This window comes from Montipora capricornis, chromosome 1 (assembly GCF_036669925.1).
Source record: "Montipora capricornis isolate CH-2021 chromosome 1, ASM3666992v2, whole genome shotgun sequence".
Classification (NCBI taxonomy): Eukaryota; Metazoa; Cnidaria; class Anthozoa; order Scleractinia; family Acroporidae; genus Montipora; species Montipora capricornis.
In genome coordinates this window covers 51,016,227-51,037,258 of record NC_090883.1, presented here as the reverse complement: position 1 = coordinate 51,037,258, position 21,032 = coordinate 51,016,227, and the positions used below count along the sequence as shown (strand labels likewise).

Below are 21,032 nucleotides of genomic sequence, written 5' to 3'. Positions count from 1 at the left end.
GTGTTACGGGGCTACGGGGCTAGGGGGCTTCGGGGCTACGTGGTTACGTGGCGAATAATAACCGCGCCTTCGTCTTGTTTTTTATTCACCGATATTTACCTGGCTTGCGGCGTATAATTAGCCTTGGAGCAGGCTCTCTCCAATTATTAATTAGTATAATTACATAGGTGGTTGTTTGAAATTATGCACTTTCAGGGGATGGCGCAGTAGTGAGCACTCGCCTCCCACCAATGTGGCCCGGGGTCGATTCCCAGACTCGGCGTCACAATGATGTGGGTTGAGTTTGTTGGTTCTCTCCTCTGCAACGACAGGTTTTCTACGGGAACTCCGGTTTCCCCTCTTTCGGTTTACATTTGTCCCCAATTAGTGCTCCAGCGCTAGAACAGCTATAGACACTTAAATAAAGTTCCTTTCTTTTCTTTCCTTTAAAACAATTAATTTCTTCGTCTGACAAAAACGGCTTGTGGCCATTTTGAAAAAAAAAACCGTTTAGGTGATTATCGCGTAACAATCAATCATCTCGACAAAGATTGAAACTATCAGATAATCAACCTCGTTCCAAAGGTCTTTCCTTCTTTCTTCCCTTCCCCTAGCCAACGTGTAGTACTCTCCCCCCATCCGCTTTTCCATCGCTGGGAAGGGGGTGGGGGAGGGGGGGGGGGGCGCGTACGGCTACACGTAGGCTGCCCCTCCCCTGGAGAAGGACTGGAAGGAGAGAGATTGGTTGCTTACCATTTAGCCAAGTAATCCGGATGGAATGATCGTTGCATAAAGGTAAGCGATTTTCCGAATGTAATGACCAACCGGATCAGAATGGCGTTACCATTTTACTACTCTACATTCCATCTCGCGTGTTTACTCGATCTTGTGAGAAAGGGCCTGGAAACGGAACTATTAATTCTCACAAATGGTAAGGGTATTTCCCGAATTCCATTCCGAAAGGAAAAGAGGACTACCTCTGGAGGTTGTCCACAATTTCCTTGAAGATTTTCCGGGAAATTGCCTTTCCATTTGACCTCAAACCGAAATTTCCGGATTTTTTGGCTAAATGGTAAGCACCCAGTATCAACAGGGGACTTTGAACACCTTTTGACTGGGGCATGATCTATGGGAAAAGGCGTGGAAAAGAGTGTTAAACGGCTCATGTCTGGGGAAGTATAGTACAAATGGTGATGCTCGCTTGAAATTGACATTGATTGTGTTTTGATTTGTTTCTGATTGCCTTCGTTATCGGCTCGCCTGTCGAATTTCTTTTCACTCGGGAAGTGCAGGCTGTGGAGAATCACTACCCGATCCGACGCAAATCGGCTGATTCAGCTTCTATTTTGAATTAAGGTAAAACGTACGCTAGACCTGCACATTCTATATCTCATCCAACATGGAGTTAGTAATATTTCATTTCTACGCACGAACATATTTATTATCCATTTCGTATTGAGTCTAAGCTTTGAATAACCGCAAGTGTATCGAGGGACGCTGGATGGCGTGATATTCATAACAGAGATGTTTCTGGTGACGTCAACCATTGTTACTAAAGTGCTACTGCGAGGAAATTAGCATCTTTCCTATCTAAGCCATTTAAATAATGGGTTGAGTGAACGACATCAGTAATCTTATTTTCATATTTTACACATTTTGCAAACTTGAATCTCTCCAGAGCCAATGAAGATATTTCCAAACCGTAAACAGCGTTTTTATCTTTCCTGGAAGGCTAGGGGCGGCCGTATCGATAAATTAATCTACTAGTTAAAGTGTTCTTTCAATAGCCCAAAGGAAAGTGATTTAGTGTTGACAGTTTCAATGACTGTCAGACATCTTTATAAATGCTTCAAGTATAGGAAATTGTATGAATGCAGCTACATTTCATGATTTATGGGCACAAGTGATGTTTTGAAAGTTCTCAAAATTGCTTGAGCCATAGGAAAGTGCAATTGAAATCATAACGAGTGACCATAAATCACAAAATGCATGAGCAAGCTCATACTATTTTTATTTTATTATATGCTCCCAGGGGAGGGGGGTACTCCCTTATACAGGCTATATAGTTTATATGTCTGGCCCCAAAGGTATGGTTTTTTAGCCGTTTTAGTCTGAAATGAGGTAACGTAATTGGTTTGTTCACTCAAGTCTTGAATTGGGTATGTTTTTAGAAGAAGCATTTTCTTCATCATTAGATGATAAGACCATCAACAAAGCCCTTCTCAAATTATTATACCAACTGTGTAAACAGCTGAAATAGGTCTGAAAATAGGTCTGAAATAGGGTATCAAATTTTTTGTCAGGTCTTAAATAGACAATATAAAGCTGACAGTTACTTGTGAAAATACATCGTTCGTGGTTAGTCTCATCAGAGACCTTTCTACTTGGCAAACTCGTTGGCCATCACGCCCAAAAGTCCCACTCGCTAACAAAATTATGACAGCAATCTCGCCTTATATCGCATAAGGAGTCCAGACCACACAAATTCACTAGTGCATTTTCACTCGTGAATTTTTCTGGGGGTACTCCCCCCCTCCCTCAGGTATATATTTAAAAAAAACCCACTCCATTGGTTTTTGCTATTATAGCAACTTTGGCATTGCATTCTATTAAACCTATTTCTAGGCATTTTGTCACAAACATGATGTTCTGTTGAGTAACGGTATATAATAAACATAGTGATAACCAGTAACGTTTGTTGCAATATGTAGCCATACATAAGTGCCTCTTTCCATTTGTCCCAAAGTTTTAATTTAATTTAAAATTTCAGAATAAAACTCAACTTCCTGGGGTACACTTTGCACAGAACTGGAAGCTTCTTTCGCCATCTCACCTATATGCCCACTTTCTAGTTTCTTTTATTTGTTTACTATTTTGGCTCAAAGTTATCAATGCAGGCAACTAGAATATACTTAACAGGTCCATTTGCCAAATGAGTTGTCCAAATTTAACAAAAACCTTGGTCAAAATTAGTCTTTCATTACTACAGAAAACTACGTTACTGGGAAGTTCGGCAAGGATTTTGAGAAGGGTGTTGGAGCTCTAGAGTAAGAAGAAAACTTTAAGGGACCTTTGGTCATAGGCTAATGACCTTATGACCTTTGGTCATATAACAATAATAATAATAATAATAATAATAGTATTATTATTATTATTATTATTATTATTATTTTATTACATAATGTGGGTGAAAGGGAGAAAAGATCACTTTCATCATTAACATGCACATCAAATGTATACATTTGTTTAATTCATTCAGTCCTTTCACAGGAAGACGTGAGCCTGACAAACTGATGTGCTACTGAGTGGTTTCATATAGCTCAGTTGGTAGAGCATTGCACAGCCATCACAGAAGCTGTTGAAGCTGATTGTCTGGATAAGTGCAAAGATCACTTCTCCATTGACTCACTCTATTAACTTTGAAAATTCCCAAGTGATTGACAACGGTTCTTCTCGTACCCGCAAGACACTGGAATCATGGCACACCGCTTCGATAGATCATGCACATAACAATTCAAGGCCGCTCCCTAATCAATACTCCATTCTTTAAAAAAAGAACAATTAGTTTTTTTGACACATTTTTTCCCGTTTTAATATTCTTTTTATAGTCTCACCTATTTTTGTATATATTGTAGTTGTCATTTTTTTCCATTCATTTCCATTGAAGGATGTAGCCTGACCGCCGAAAGCTCGTCGAACGTTTTAACTGTATATAGCCAGTGAAGGTTTTTATAATTTTTAATATGTTTTACCCTGGCTACGGTTCTTCTATTTTTAAACATCATTCTGCTAGAATTTCTTGCGCACAGGCTCTTGTTAGTTTACAGTAACTGATGCTTAATCAGATGCAACCCATGTTCATGGACAATGAAGCTTGCAGAAATTTTAGAAGTAAGTACTTCGGATATTTATTTAATATTAACTGTTTGCATGTTATTATTTACCCGGTAATTAAGGGCATGGAATTTCCAGAAACTCCTCAGTTTGTTTGCAACCCTCATTTGAAGCAGCTAGATGACGACATGCTTTATCACATTGGAATCAAAGCTGGTGAACATAACCTCAGAAAGTTGTTTGGCAATGTTAAGGTATGAGCTGATTTTTATTTAACTAATATTATTATTACTTTTCTCAGAAAAATTGCATTTTATATCTGGAAAATTCAAGCAATAATATTATTATTGTCTCTTGTATAGACACCTGAAAAATTCACGCAGCTTCAACGGGATTCGAACCCATGCCCTCTGTGATGCCACAGCGTGACCATAGTTTATTTAATTAATGCAAACCATGTGTAAAAATTCCCAGGTATTATTTTTCAAATACTTTTAACCTGATGGACAGTACACGTTGTCAAGTTTGCCATGTGTCCACAAATATAGTATTTTCAAAGCTAGCACATGTACCAGCATTAGCAAATTGACAGTTGGGTTGTGCGTCGTCCTCCAGACACCCACAAATGGTTGCCAGCAGATCTGAATCATTATAATATTGCTTTTTTCCAGTTTGTATGCATGGGTGGAAGTGCACGTCGCTTGAAATGGTTTGCAAAATTCATCCAGGATGAGCTGAAGGATCACTTGAAAACAGATGGAGAAGAACCTTGCAATATGGCAAATTCTGATCGCTATGTTCTTTACAAAGTTGGACCTGTCTTAGCTGTAAATGTAAGTGTATTACATGTTAAATGTACGAATCTTGTAAGACTTGGCCAGAGGCAACCCCTCCTGGCTGTTCCCGACGACCGCGTTGCACTTACTGGTAGATTCGAATAGATTCAAATGCTTTGAGTTCTTTTGGTCTGGTTTCTTGCACCGATCATGTTCAGAAAGCTTTATTATGGATTTCAGTATCGCCTTTCCCGGTGAATTTTCGAAAGATGAATCTCAAATTCGGCGAAGTTATGGGGACACCCCTAATCAATTGGATGCTGGTGTTTTTTAGGTGTGAGTTTCACTGGTTTGGCATCAGTTCCAGCTTGCACAAGACGAGACCACCAGCCGGCAGCTGGGTGCTGCCTACCTTGTCAATTTTCTTGACTCTCTAACGGTCGGTAGAGAAAAGATTTTGCAAAATGACGCCTCAAACAGCTCAGAACGACCAAAACAACATAACACAGGACTCAGTTGACACTTTGTTCAATTCAATTGTTTGTTTGATCTTTCATTGACTTATTTGCTTTGAAACTGTATTGCCTAACAAATCACAACTGCCGTAATGTATTTATCCTTTTACAAGTCGATAACAACAACAACAACAAGAGGGTGGTCTGCCTGTGGGCATATCAGTTGGCTATTTACAAGTGCAGCTGAGAAGTTGAACCGGGGACTACCAGGAACAAATTCTATAAAATCGAAGAAGGAGAGCCTGCAGAATAGTTGGGATTCTACTGTAATATGACCTAATATGGATATCTTTGCTGCGTGCGCCATCGTCAACTGACATTCCCGTTGTTGCTAAATCAGGCTCTTGCGCTATTAGAAGGGACTGGGGTAAAGTAAAGAATTTTCGTTAGTTTTCGTGTTTGAAAAAGAAGGCCGTTGTGTACACAGTCAATTTGTCACATCGTATCTTTCATAATTCCGCTTCGGGATCTGTAATCACCTTTGGAAAAAAAAAACATTTCGATGAGTCTCAATAATTGAAGAGACGACTACACAAGAGAGAAAGGCACAGAATTTGAGCACATTGTCTGGTGTTATTGATCCGGGCCGAGTTTTGTCAATCAGATTTGGTCCGATCCAGTCCGGTTTGGTCCAGTCCGGTCTGGTCCAGTCCGATCCAAACTTCTTATATGTACATTTAAATAATTGAAATTTGAAGGTGTGTTTCAGCATAGTATTGTTTCAGTTAAAGAATTTCATCGAGATGTGGAAATAAGAGCACATTCTTCCAAGTTATGAAGTTAGACATTGTGGATAATAAATGATTGGAGTTTAAGTATTATTTGAATCTCCACAGCATGGAATTGGAGTGCCTTCACTGATGGTTATTCTGCATGAGGTTCTCAAACTGCTCCATTATGCAGGAGCACAAGATGTCAAATTCTTTCGCATTGGTACATCAGGCGGCTTAGGTAATTCTGAACTTGATAATACTGCTCGTGCCATGCTCTCCAAACTTTCTATGATATAAATCAGTGGTATTTGTTCACTGTAACATTCAGTTGGTAATTGAATAATATTTTTTGTCTCTTGTTAATTGAGTTTAAAATTGAATGAAGAAAATACGGCCAAAACCGGCCAGAGTATTTTACTCTGTCTAACGCCAGACGATTTTACTCGTCAATGGGGAACCCCTGGGAGTCAATGGGTTAAATGCTGTCTGGAATTTACATGTCGGGTCCTATCCCAGGTACTATCAGTATGGTGAACTGCAATGGATAACACTACTTGGTATGGCACATCTTTTGAGAAGGGTTCTGTCCATAAAATGAACTCATATCGAACTCAAGGATCGTGGTTTGATCATGGCCCGAGTGAAGCTCTAAGGAAGCAAAACTTTAGCAAGAACGTAACAATAATAATAATAATAATAGTAATTATTATTATTATTATTATTATTATTATTCATCTCTTATGATATGGCTGAGGTTGTCTTATTAAGATTTTTTAACACTTGAAATTAGGACTGAAACCTGGAACTGTTGTCATTACAAGAACAGCAATGAATGATTTGTTGGAACCATTCAATGAGCAGGTAGCAATCTTTGGTCTATGATTTTATTAATTTGTTTATTTACTGAAGTTAATTCCCAGTGCATGAACACTTTGTCTTTAACTTTTGTTGAAAAATAATGCTTCACTATTGTACAATTAGTAACAATTATTGGACGAGGTTGACCAAAATGTCGTGATTTGTCAGTGACAAGCAGATCAATTATTTGCCGAAGCCGAAGGCTGAGGCAAATAATTGATCTGCGAGACATTGACAAATCACGATATTTTGGTCAACCTTGTGCAATAATTGTTTTATCATTTGATGACTGAGTTAACGTTATTTTTCACAATTCCCAACAATTACATCTTTATCTGAAAGCTCAGGAAAGCAAACTGCCATTTTCACACAAGAGCGCGGTTTCAATTACGCATGAGCAGAATATTATTTGCAGCAAAACACTTATTTGTAGACAGTTATTTGCAGGCCATGTGGTGGGCTCTCGGCCAATGAAAAGGAAGGAAAAATACATCGAATGATAATAATTATTATTACTCCTATAAGTACGCATAATATTATTATTTTCTCCTAGACGCAGTGTGATGGTGCTAAGTACTAGTGTCCATGCATTACATTAGCTTAGTGCTACTTAACAACAACCTGTTGGAAGTGCAAAAAATAAAATGATTTCAAAAGTATCAAAATTCACGCCTGAAACCTTTTTCATGAAAGGTAGCCATTGTTCCTACCAATCCCAAATCTTGAGATTATCCTGATCACAACCACACCAGCTTCAGACTTAGCTGATTGGTTGACTGCTGAATGCAAGGTGTCTTTGGTTCATTGCGTCAGGCTCTAGCCATACACACAGTCGTTTGAAGTTGTTTGCACAGTCATGTTTGTTTCATACTTAGCTGTTAGCAAGAGGATGTGTCCAATTTGGTTCATGTGCAAGTATACAAAAATTTCCTTGCTAATCATGACCATCACAGATGTCCCTTGTTGCAGGTGATCCTTGGTAAGCGAGTGAAATTCCCATCTACTTTGAATGAAAAGCTTCAGGAGCAGGTGTTAGAATGCAGTGAGGACTTATCAACAGCTATTGGTGACACCGTGTGCACTGATGACTTTTATGAGGGTGACTATGCTATCATTATACCCTCTTCATTCATGCCCACCATTTATAGACATGAGAAGGAATTTGCCACTGTGGACAAATTATTGACCAATCTCGCCATCCAACTAAGTGTGTGCATTATTCAATTGACCAACCGACAAATGCACTGAACATTGTACGAAAATTCTATCGATTAAACGCTGTTGCTCCACTGATTCCACTGTTTCAAGAAAACAAAAACTTTCTTTTGTTTTCTATTACAAAGGTGTAGCCAACAATATTTTACAAAACCCCATAAAACACTCCTGCTCGTTTATTAAACAGTACTTCATACATGTAATTTTATTTCTCTCCCAAACTTGAAAATGATCTTTGATTGGTTGAAACAATTCGTTCTTTTATAGCGCTTAGTATTTTCAAACCTAAGATTAACCCATTGACTAGTAAAATCGTCTGGCGTTAGACAGAGCTGTAAAATATTAAGTCTGGCCAGTTTAGGCCAGTTTAGGCATCAAAGGGTTTATGGGATATAAAATTCGTTTGGACAATGACAACAGTTGGTTTAAGTCTACTCAAGTGGTTTGGAATCAAGGGTTGAGTTGCAAGAAACAAGTTCATTGGTAATCCTTTAGTAAAGTTGGGCTAAAATCTGGCGTTTTTATAATACACCTAATTAGGCCTTTTGGTTTTGGACAAGGAGGACTAAAAAATTATATAAAATAATGTCTGTCTGTGGTTTCGTTGGATTTTAAGCACTGAAAAGCTAGGTCTGCTACCTGCCTGCAGGTGCATGGCAACATCCCTAGTAACTCAACCCTGATTAAGATTGATCTTGCAAGCAGCAATTTTGGTGAGAAGGTAGTCAGAAGATGACCTTTAGCCAAAATCTTAATGTTAAGGCAATGGGGTCTTAAGGCAGCAATATTATAGAATCCACATGGACGTTTCTGGGGTCTACTGTAGCTTGCCAAAAAATGGATTTTTTCTTTCATTAAGGTGACTCAAGCCAATGTCAAAGCTTTCAACCAACCTTCTTATTAGATGGTTTGGCACTACAACACTGTATCACTTGTTAGCAATGTTATGGTACCATAAGAAACACCAATATGCAGTCATTATTGTGGCGTAATAAGTCACCGTGGCAATGGGAAAGCCCTGTAATAACACCTTTATTTTGCCTTTAGTTGCACATATCTCAAAAGCAAACCAGGAGATCCCCAGTTTTCATTGCTGTGAAGTGATCAGAAGGCCAAGATGAAACTTCCTGCAAAGTTTAAAAAATTCTGTACTATGTTTAGAAGCAGAGCCACCTTTAATCTGTGAGTTTTTTAGGCTTTCTGATCACTTTCCAGCAATAAAAAAATGGGGGTCAACGAGTTTGTTTTTGAGATATGAGCAACTAAAGCCAAAATAACTTTAGGGTGTTATTACAGGGCTTTCCCAATGCCAAGGTAACTTATTACATCACAATAATGACCACATCTTGTTCAGCAATAATCAGTGTTTCATGTGGTATACCATAACATTGCTGTTATGTGAAATAGTGTGTAGTGCCAGTCTTTCTAAAGAGAGTGTCTCTTCATAGTGTCTCTTCATAGTGTCTCTTCATAGTGTCTCTTCATAGTGTTGAAACTGTTTTGAGCCACCTTAACTTAACTTGGTTCCAAGAGAAGCAGCAATTTTGGTGAGAAGAGAGTCAGAAGATGACCTTTGGCAAAAAAGTCAATGTAAAGGCAATGGGGACTTAAAGCTGCAATATTATTAGGAATGACATGAAAGTTTCCAGGACTAGGCTAGTTTACCAAACATGGATTGCCCTTGTTAATTTTCTAGGTCAAGGGAGGGTAGATGGAGCATTCTGTGACTACACACTGGATGAAAAATTGGAGTTCCTGCAGAAGATCTATGATGCTGGTGTGCGCAACATAGAAATGGAAAGTGCATGTTTTGCAGCAATGTGTAATCGTGCAGGGGTTGCAGCTGCCGTGCTGTGTGTTACTCTGGTTGACAGACTGAAGGGTGATCAGATTCTTTTGTCAAAGGAACAGAAAGAAGATTTTGAAATGAGACCTGCCAAACTTGTGGCAAAGTTCATCAAAAATTCTACCGACCAAAACAATGGTGAAACATGTTCTTCACCGAAAAGGAAACGCCGAAAGTCTCAATAGCAGTCCTTCCTTCCAGCAAGGGAATTTCTTTGTGCACGATTAATTTGAACATGAAGTTCCTTATTCTCATTCCCTGTGGGAAGCCAAGAGTTTTCCCAAAATTTAATGTGCTCCACCAACATTGTAGGAAGTTATGGCCATTGGCTGAGAACTGGCAAGCTACATACAGAGTACTTTAATATTGCTATGACTTTGATGGCTAGATGTTGCTTGTTATCCTTAAGAAATGCTATGGTTATATGACTATTTTATATGGTTTAGGAATGCCCTGACCACACCAGGTGGAGGGTGCTTTTCATGCTTTGACAAGATTAATTATAATTATAAATGTAAAACACAGCCTCAGAGGCCTGAAGATACTTTGTATGCTTTTGGGAATTCCAAATGTGGCCTTGGGTTGATTCAGGAATGCTTTGAAAAAAATTGCAACACTTGCAATATTTTAAAATATTTAGTATAATAATAAAAGTATTATGGATGAGACCTTTTTGTGGTACAAAAATTGCAGGTCACTTTTTGTTTTCAAATTTAATATATAAATCAAATTATAACATTTTCACTTTTATTTTCAATTGATTCAAGCTGTAATCATTTTAATTATTTGCGATTTCACACAACAGTACTAGTTTGATCAGTCCTCTCTACAAACTGTATTCAGTGCTAGGTTGAAAAACTTTTCCAGGGTTGCCAAAAGTAGTGCAGGCAAAATCACCTGGCACCCAGGGAGCATGTTTAAGAGGTAACCAAGTTTCCATAATGTTCTCATTTCCACCTGGGCATTCGATCTGAGGTAAAAAGTACAATAATAATTGTGCACAGAGACTCTTGGAAAAAAGTATTTTCCACAGCAAACCTGCATACTTGAAAGTAAAAAAAAACTACAAAACTCTCTAGACTGATAACCTGCCATGTACAATGACATCAAAATTGTTTGCCAAATACTGTTAAAACAATACATGTAAGTCTTAGAAAGAATTATTGTTTTAACATGATCTATTGGTTGGCTTCTTAACAATTATGAGTGACCTAACTGAAACATTGCTCTGCTGACCTGTAGCTTATAAGATACCTCTTACTATGTGTATCAACTAACAGTTATAATTTATATTGAATTGAGAAAAACTAAAGACTTTGAATGAGCAACTCGTAACTTGTGATGTAATATTATTTAAATTTTGATTGGAGGATTTATTACAACATTAACTTTTGGTATCCCTGGTTTGCAAGTGTATGTACATTCCACCACATACTGTCTTCACCTTGATCAGACAATGGAAAAGGACTGATATGAGAGGAATCTTCTGCCATTACTGCTGGAGCAGCCCCTGATTGTTCAGGTTTTTCAGAGCATTGATCACAATCTCTTGCAGATACTTGAAATAAAAGAAAAGCAAAAACATTCATGCCAATGAAGTAAAAAGTCACTGATGCTCATGTGAAATGCACACCCCTAGTTTTAATGTAGATTTCTAATGTATTTATTATACTTAATATTTAGCTTGGTCTAACTAGCTCCCTTTTGTTACTGTAGGCCATTCCGAGATTGCACAGGGAACTGGGGCGAGTTTCAAATTTGAAGCAATCAATAAATTAACACCATCACATAAAAGAGAACATTAAGATTGGCTGTCTGTCGAATTTTCATGCTTTTAGGTCGAACAGAGACCAAGTTACACTTAGTTTGCCTATTTTTATATTATAGAAATCGTAAAAAAAATTAAGAGTTTAGGTGGTTTTGGGGGACGCAGCCTAAAATTAGAGAGGTTTGCATGGATTTTTAAGTAATGTTTTTACAAAAATAAGTCTGTAACTTGGTCAAATTTTGATGCTTTTAGGTCGAACAGAGACCAAGTTACAAACTTTAAAAACATAGTTAAAAATCCATACAAACCTCTCTGATTTTGAGACTATGTCCCCCAAAACCATACAAACTCTTAAAAAAATTTTATCAGATTTGGGACAACTGGAAAATCCTGTCAAGGACCTAATAATTGGAAATAGGTGAGGCGAAAATCACTTTGTTTGCCTATTTTTACATTATAGAAATCGTAAAAAAATTTAAGCGTTTAGGTGGTTTTGGGGGACGCAGCATAAAATTAGTCAAGAGGTTTGCATGGATTTTTAACTGTTTTTAAGTCTGTAACTTGGCCTCTGTTCAACATAAAAGCATTAAACTTGAACAGATGGCCGATCTCCATATTATCTTTCATGTAATGGTGTCAATTTATCGATTGGTTAAAATTTGAAACTCGCCTCAGTTCCCTGCGCAATTCCAAAATGGCCTATATCTTTTTTACTGAGTATAAAGAATTAATGATTATTATTACTTATTTTTTTTACATCAGAGACACTTTATATTTAAGCTGCTTTTCATATTGTTGATAGTACTGCTAGGATTAAAGGCCCGCCAGCTGTACCACTGGAATGGATTGAATATGCAAGGCATGCAGAATTATTTTAATATATACTGGCCACTCTTGTAATTTAGGCTAGTGCTACCAGACGAGTGAATAAACACAATAATAATGTAACATCATGTGTAATGCATGTACATCATCTGGAGTGATTTTTTTGCCGTCAACTACAAGTTTAGTTACTGGCTACAGGTGATCAGTGCTTATCCACAATAATTATACAGTATGTGCTGTAGCATTTGGGAGGGGTGAACAAAGAAAGCAAAGCCATGTTGGGAGAGAATGAAGAGGTCAAGAAAAACTGGTTATTGCTATGTACATGTAATACTACTTACTCATAATTTAACAAATGAATACTTTCCAAACACTACAGACAACACCAGCGACTTAATACCAACCTGAGGTTTGCAATATTCCTCTAACCAGCTAAATATGCAAGCCGATAAGGCCTCGAAGTTGGTAACAGTAACAGAGGCATTGAATGACAAAAATTGTGTTTCCATGATTTGTCGAAACTGTAAAAAGAAGAGGATAATTTTTTCAGTTATTTGACCTACATGTATGCCCGAAATAATGTCACAACTCAGTTTGACCCAAGTGTCCCCAAACAAATGTACATGTAGCACTTTGATGTACTAGTGATTCCAGGAAAAAAACAAAGTGGAATAATTGGAACATGACTTATATTGAGGGCTGTCTTATCTCTTTGCAGAAATTACAACCATGAAAAAAAAAAACCCCGTAAGTTGCATACACGTAAATACATGTACCAGTAGCTGTGGGCACTTGGAGTGTCTGCATGCATTACTTATAAAAGCTAAATACATGGAGTACTTGGCTAACGTACCACACTGAATTTGGCCTGGTCTGGTACTTGCTTCTTCCCTTGCACTGGCTAAAAACAAATGCAAATTAATAATATTAACATAAGATATACAATCATGTAGGGAGTGGCATTTACTCTCCTAGGAGCAGCTTATCAGGCTGACATTATGTAATTTCCATTGAAAACTTCCAAAATCAACTTGTAACCTCTTCGGATGTTGAAACATACCTGGTTTTGGTGAGCCTTGGCTATTTGCTCATAATTTCTAAAATTGAAGAAAGAACAGGAAAATGTACTACAATCAAGTTTATGCAATAAATAATGTACAATAAATGTACATGTAGCCGATGGAAGTTTTTTTTTTCAAGCACTGCTTTGGGGGGAAAACAATATTATTAAAAAATATGCGGATTGGACACAACAGATTTTTATCAAATTTGTGATAATTATAGCATGCTTTCTTTTTGTTAGAATTGGCCGGCGAGACCTGTCAGTTTGCAAAGAAAATGCAACAATTTGAAGGAGGACTTGGATGACAACCCCTCGCATTCTTCTGGAGGAGTATAATAAGTAATGTAGGAGTGTGTGTTAATTTGAAGGTGTTGCAGAGTTAGTCCTTCCAAATGCCTGGTCTGGCCAGTCAGTTCTGTCAAATGGGAAGCATCCCAAGATACAGGTAAGCATATTAGAGTATATCACTGGGTTAAAATTTTGTTGACAATTCTAGGAATGATTTAAAATGTTGCCAATTCTTGAGCTCTTAAAGTGGTACTACGACCAAAAAAAAATTTTGTTTTTCCTTTGGATTTCAAAACTATGTTAACTAAACACTAACTCACCCAAGTTTTAAGTTCTGATTTTAAAAAGACACCTGTTTATTTTAGCTGGAATTTTCTTATTTATTGGTCTGCCATTACTAACTTTAAAATCTTGAGAGAGCTGGGTCTAGGAGAAAATGACGTCAAACACTCACGAGTTTAAGAATGCAATGCGTGTGTACGCGGCCTAATTAATGTGCAGCACAGGAGTTTCGGGCTTTCAGACTTTTCAACCCGTGTTTTGCATATATAATAAATTGCATTTACACGCTGAAATTTTAAGCTAGTGAGTAAATGGCGTCATTTTCTCTAGATCCCACCCTCTGAGGTCCAATCGGCCAGTTTAGAACGTGAGTAATGGCGGACCATGAAATCCAAAACTTACACTCAAAATAAACAGCCTTTGGATAAACCTCAAAGCTCAAAATTTTGCCAGTTAGGTGTTAAGCAAAAACACTTTCAAAATCTAAACAAAAAAAGGAAATGATTTTTTGATCATAGTACCACTTTAATGCACTCTATACAAAACCATAGGTCAGTTTGGGATTCTGACCCTAGAAGGTTGGAGCTTGGGATTCTTTCCACATGCAGACTTTTTCCCTTGCACTAGCCTCAATTGACAAGTGAATATAATAATTTGTGAAACTGGGTGTGGCCCACCCTACGAGCAGAGCCTCCCTTTGCCTTTTTCTTTACTGAGGAGGAGAAAAGAGGCTCTGCCTGAATTACATCAACTCTTTGAAGCCGATGCAGCTCAAACTTCTGGACTAGTCAATCTTGTTTTATCTCATCAAACTGGTCTATTGATAATACCAACGGTTATAATTGAGGTTGCTATACCATGAAAAATCAAGATGGTGGCAAGATCTTCCAGAAGCCAACCACCAGTTACTCTTGATGAGATTCTTCTTTAATCATCATAAATGGTATGTTCCACAGATTACATGATTTATCAATACAGCAGTCAACTGCCTTAAAGTCCTTTGTTTCCAGCTCTGGGTTTAAAACTGTATCCTGGCAACATGCAGCGCATGCTTAAAAACGATCTTTCTTGAGAATGCCAAAACCAAGCAAGCAAAAGAAAGGCTCTGCTAGCAGGGTGGGCATAGCCTATTCTGTCATTAATTAATACAGGGTTTCATTAAAAGGCCAGTTGAGTGTACCGGCAATTTACTGCCGCCTACAGGGCTTCTACTGCCATCTGTTAATTTAGCCAATGAGCAGACTCATGTAAATGAGATCAAACTGTGATCACAGCTGCCTACATGTATTCTACAGCATCGCTACCCACTTATGGATAAAGTTATTGAGTCCTGTGGCTGATTTAAATTGAAAAATCACTTTCAATTATTTTCAAATTTACTCTTTACTTTATTTTTGATTTACAGTATTTTTGCTTGAAAATCAATTTAACACAAGTTAAACTTAACACAAGTTCATTTTCACACAGTCATCAGGAAAAAGTGCAGGTGCTTTTGAAGTAATTTTTATTCATCAGTAGATGCAAGTAAAATTTTATGGCACCCATCCATACTCTTTTAATTAAGCCATCTTCACTGCAGATTATTTAATTAATATGGGTTATCAAATGGTGACAGTGAAATTAGGGAATAATTTCACGCGTGTTTGGTCCAAAACACAAGTGAAATTATTCCCTAATTTCACGAGTATATTGAATATACCATTTGATTAATATCATGGGTGACAAATTACGTTCACAAGACGCCATTTTGGCACTGTACGAAAAGTTGCCTTGGCAATATTGTAATTTCACATGTGAAATAAATTATTATAAATTACCCCTGAAATTTGGAACCAAAATTAAGGAGTAATTTGTCACCCATGTTATTAAGTTTGTAGCTAATAACTTACTAGGCTGCATTTCCAAGTTAGCACTTTGAATTCTATGGTTTTCAAGTCAGCTACCAAAAATATGGAAATCAGCAAATTATCAAGTATGCGTGAACTCTTAAACTACTAAAAGATGTGCTACAGTATCTTACGTCTTCATGATCTTCAAAGCCATCACTTCTTTTCTGAGCGCCTCCAACTCTTCCTCTTGTTTTTTCTTCTGCTGGTGCAGGAACATGATGTATTCAATGGCTAAAAAGGAGATCCATAAAAGGAAGAACTACATGTCACGGTACAAAGTTATTATTCGTGTCTACATGTACATGTATGTTGCAGGTAAAAATAAGATCACAAAATTCCTACCATCAAACGTTAGCCATAATAATTACTCTCTGTATTAAGTTTTTGGTGAAAAATGTACGAAGTTTTCCAGGTGCGGTTTAAAAATGGTTCCTTTTCACTTTTACATGTATTAATTTTACTGAATGTTCCGTTTATCATCAACACAGGGTCTACTTTTATTACTGAAGAGAAGGGTACCTTAAGTTTTAAAAGAAGCTATCAGAAACTAAAAAATGTTATTCATAACCCATTGATGCGTAAAATTGTCTGGCATTAAATTAGACAGAGTAAAATCTACATTGTGTACATCAAGTCTCACTCCCAGGGATCAATGGGTTAATTACACTGAGATGGCAACAGTACATTCTTTACATGTAGCTGCTTACATTTCTGAAGAATAATGGCTTTGCTGAGCTTTTGCATGGAGGTTGAGCTGTTGGGTTGATGGCAAGTTGGTACAATGTGCTGAAGATCATCATACCCTTTCTACATTTCAACAAACATCAATAATAATGTTATTATTATGATGTAAACTTACAGTATTTTCATCAAATTCATTACATGACATATTAATGGGCATTCACGATATTTCTAAATAACAAAGTAAATTGAATTGATCATAGTGAAGACTGGTATGCATAGTCGATGTTACGATATCTGTTGGTCCAAGAATACAACAATAGAAGATGCTTACAAGTCAACAGATGTTACATGCATCAACATGTAGACTATAATAAAAGTATACAACATGTAACTTGTGAGAAAGAAATTAAAAATTATTTTTAAATTACTTTTGGTACACTCTAAGATTAAATGTTTCTGATGCTTGCTTTGAAATGTGGGATGTACATGTATACTTTTAATTTTGTACGAGCTATTGTACACGTAAAAGCCCACTGCAAACAAAAATGTATAATTATTGATGTTGTGGCCAATTCAATTTTTTTTAAATCAGTTCAATAATAATGTGATGTTCCTTTGTTTCAGGTTATGATTATAAATATGAACATTAGACAAAGAAAAATCAAAATTGAACTGGGTTGAGACATTTTTAATCCCAAAAAATTGACACAACATACAGTATACAACAAATAATTAAAGTGAGCTGGAGAATTACAAAGACTATACACCAAATAGCTTATTTCATACTTACATGTCGTGTATAGACTAAAAGTATACTACATTTGTAGTTTATACTACGAATTGATATTGTGAGGTAGGGCACAAAACCAGTCAGGGTTTTTAAACCCAAATTGAAACACATCATACAGCATGCACCAAGTAAAGTGATCTTGAGATATACAAAGAGTATATACTGGTACTCCAAACAGCTCATTTCATTCTAGTGTATAGACTAAAAGTATACTACATTTGTAGTTTATACTAGGAATTGATATTGTGAGGTAGGGCACAAAACCAGTCAGGGTTTTTAAACCCAAATTGAAACACATCATACAGCATGCACAAAGTAAAGTGATCTTGAGATATACAAAGAGTATATACTGGTACTCCAAACAGCTCATTTCATTCTAGTGTATTGACTTAAAAGTATACTACATGTAGCTTATACTAGGAATTGATATTGTGAGGTAGGGCACAAAACCAGTGAGGGATCGAAACCCTGCTTTAAACCCCAGCCATGGGCAAGGTTCAGAAGAATCCAGAAGGCTTTCCAATGCTGCAGTAGATGTATGGCTTCTACTTATGATGTGCCCATCCACTCGAAAAAAAAATAGCCCCCCAGAAAACCAGATGAGATCTACAACCAAGTAGGGATGGAGAAGGAATTAATAATTATAATTTGATGTCACAAAAATACTTTGCACAATAGTTCATCAAACAGCAATGAAAAGTGGTTTGCGATGTGAATCCAGACTGTATCAAACCCATCCCTCTTCCATCCTCAATAATGTATCAACCTATAGCCAGCTTTTCTATAGTTCTACACCAGTACACAAAATTATTATAGATTGAAGTAAATAGCACTTGAAAGTTTAAAAGTTTTCAACACACCCTTATAGCATCTCTTCTTTTCTGCTCAGCTGCACTGTGTGCAAAACGTCTTTGTTCTTTAGCAACAAAAACATCATTGTCCTCATCTTGGGAATCTAGGAAATAATAATGATCACTTCAGTGATTAGCCCCTAGGAAAGTCTAGACAATTAAACTTCTAACTACAGATCATCACTAAACTTGAACCAGATGAATACTGTATCTGTGTGAACTTGGGCTTCCCTGATGTCCAGGATCATCAGTTGAAAAACAAAAAGAAATACTGTAACAGTAGAGATAATTATTTTCTAGATTATTACATGTCTTAAATTTTTATTATTAATACTGGAAATAAGTTAGAGTGATGGAACTGATTCTTGTTACATTGTATGTTCACTCCTACTGTAAATGTTCACTCATGAAGTGATCTCTTGAATGTATAGTTTATGAACTGACCCATTACGAAAATGCTCAAAATCTTTTAGTGTGGTCAACTGCGAATGATGTATGCATTTTTATGTGGTTTGAGTGCATTAAACACCACATTCAATTTAACTTCCTTTTAATGACACCATTTTCCTTCAATGCCACATAAGCACGTTGAATCAGTGATTGCACAACCATTCCCTGTGCACACTCTGTATATATACGCTTTGGTTAACTTTGCGCATGTGCTTAACAAGCTTGGGTGCAATTCGTGACTGAACACAATTTTAAAAAAAAACCAAAACCAAAATTTTAAGTCAGGCATTTCCTCTAGAAAGCAGGCCTTCTGATAGGGTGCGATTAAAAAATGCAAATTATGCGATTTTTTCAGGGCAGATTGTGCGATTAGAAAGGCCAATTACGCGATAAATAATGTAAATTATGCGATTTTTTCTCAGCAATTTTAAGCTTGTTTTATAAGGTTTCAGGTTAAGAAAAACACTTTTTTGCTGCCCTAAAGACATTTTGAACACAAAGGAACAGTACGGTAATTATGTATCTCGATCGACATTAGTTGGGATAAATAAAAAAAAAATGAGGTCTTCTGCACTACCGGTGCACCACGTTAAAATGAATGATCAAGGCGCTTGTCAACCACGAACTTCCGAAGATGGTCAATCACAATATAGGGCCCTACCCCCATTTATATGAGAGAAAATAAGCTGCGGCTTTCTCTGGCCGCGGCTTACAGAAGACTCGAATGTTCACCCCGTACAAATGGTACAAAATCTACGTTCACGTCTTTTTCAAGCCGCGGCTTATATTGACCTGGGAATATATATTCGTATAAATAGTTCCTTTTGCGTATTTTGTACCCCGTGGCCAGAGTAAGCCGCGGCTTATTTTCTCTCGTATAAAAGGCCCTAATATTGCACGACGAGAAAAACATCAGTCCATCGTCCACGTGTAGCGTACCTGTGAGGTACTTTCTTGCTCGATCGTGAGCTGTCAGATTGGGCGGAAGGTGGGAACTTCCTTCCTCGTCCAAGAAAAAGCGAGCGTTTTCACAACAAACTTATCCATGAGTAAGTTTTTATCAGTTTTCAACGAAAGAAACTACATTTTGCCGAAAAACTTACAACTTCGCTTATTTTTCACAAATCTCTTCTCTAAGAGAAGGCAACTGTGTCATTTCAGTGGTATGTATATAAGGGCGTGTTTGTGTTGCACCAACAGAAGGAGACTCGTACCAGGTCCCCGACATGAAAAATAAAGCCTTGAACTTCGAATGTTTACGAAATCGAAGATGACAAAGGTTTTTTAGCCTTTTTCCAAGATAAATCATCTTAGAAATGGCGTATTTATGCAGGAATTTCTAAGAAACGTGTTGATTTATGTTTCATTTTATGAATTTTGTGCGTCCTTTTGTGAATTATGCGATTTTTCGTGAATTGTGCGATCGGATGCGATTTGAGGTCGATTGTGCGAAATCGCACCATCGCGTAATATCAGAAGGCCTGTAGAAAGCCTGAGTGAAATAGAGGTTATAAATTGTTTGGCCCATCATAAAGTTAAGAGAAACAGAGTGGCCTAACTTTTGTATTACTGGTATGTCAGTTTCATCACAGTATCAAACAAAGAGTAAATGTAAGTAAGTAATAATTTTATGTATTATCTTTGTATGGTACACGTGTATGCCAGCATCATGTTAAGTTTCTGTGATGTAAGAAAAAACTGATTGTATCTAACTTTACAGTAGAAGCATTGTAAATAAATAAATACATGTAAATGAATCAAATTTTAAAAAAAAATTAAAAAACCCATTGTATTACAAATGTACATGTAACTTAACCCTCCACTGATCTGAATGAGTTCCAGACTCTCAGTTGTTCAAAGGACCACAGATACAGGTATTTCATTGAGTAAGGTAAAACAGGTAAAGTCTGCTACGAGCCTAGAAGGTCCATCAGGCCGACGCTTATCTCCCGGACCGGTTTTTGTAGCATGAAGTGACTAGGAGTATTTATACTCCCCCTGGATGGGATGCCAGTCCATTGCAGGGTTACCCCCAGCATTAGATTCACCAGTACCCATTTATACACCTGGGTGGAGAGAGGCACCGTGAGAGTAAAGCGTCTTGCCCAAGAACACAACACAATGTCCCCGGCCAAGGACCCGAACCCCGTACCACTCACGAGTTGAGCGCACTAACCATGAGGCCACCCCGCCTCCCTTAACACTCCACTGATCTGACTGAGTTCCAGACTTGCAGTTGTTCAAAAGACCACAGATATTTCATTGAGTGATCAACTATAAAACTGTATCTTCCTCACTTCAATTTCTCGGCCATGATTTATCCCCTAGACACCGCTTTTTACATTAAGAAAACATAATAACCAAAGGGTATAAAATCTGTGTATAAAATAATTCTTGGACTCAATA

The 21,032-nt window shown here is 37.3% G+C and overlaps 2 protein-coding genes across 3 annotated transcripts in view; one reads left to right on the top strand and one right to left on the bottom strand.

Moving 5' to 3' along the window:
• The first annotated feature begins 923 nt into the window (after window positions 1-923).
• LOC138047657 (uridine phosphorylase 1-like) lies at window positions 924-11,132 on the top strand. 2 transcript variants are annotated; one of them, XM_068894550.1, is made up of 8 exons: window positions 924-1,051; window positions 1,267-1,335; window positions 3,936-4,067; window positions 4,485-4,646; window positions 5,941-6,055; window positions 6,608-6,678; window positions 7,645-7,774; window positions 9,587-11,132. In XM_068894550.1, the coding sequence occupies exons 3-8, from the start codon at window positions 3,939-3,941 to the stop codon at window positions 9,919-9,921; spliced, it is 942 nt and encodes a 313-aa protein (XP_068750651.1). In that variant the 5' UTR covers window positions 924-1,051; window positions 1,267-1,335; window positions 3,936-3,938; the 3' UTR covers window positions 9,922-11,132. The 2 variants fall into 2 exon arrangements, with proteins under 2 accessions (XP_068750651.1, XP_068750650.1); XM_068894549.1 differs by lacking the exon at window positions 1,267-1,335 and having other exon boundaries at window positions 9,587-10,879.
• Window positions 10,435-21,032, bottom strand: part of LOC138047683 (max-like protein X) — a 14,940-nt gene continuing 4,342 nt past the window's right edge. Inside the window, exons 4-10 of the mRNA XM_068894551.1 lie at window positions 18,186-18,280; window positions 16,559-16,658; window positions 15,983-16,082; window positions 13,390-13,426; window positions 13,183-13,230; window positions 12,734-12,850; window positions 10,435-11,294 (exon numbers count right to left, since the gene is read on the bottom strand). Coding sequence (XP_068750652.1) covers window positions 11,229-11,294; window positions 12,734-12,850; window positions 13,183-13,230; window positions 13,390-13,426; window positions 15,983-16,082; window positions 16,559-16,658; window positions 18,186-18,280 — 563 coding nt within the window. The 3' untranslated portion in view covers window positions 10,435-11,228. The remainder of the gene's footprint in view (window positions 11,295-12,733; window positions 12,851-13,182; window positions 13,231-13,389; window positions 13,427-15,982; window positions 16,083-16,558; window positions 16,659-18,185; window positions 18,281-21,032) is intronic.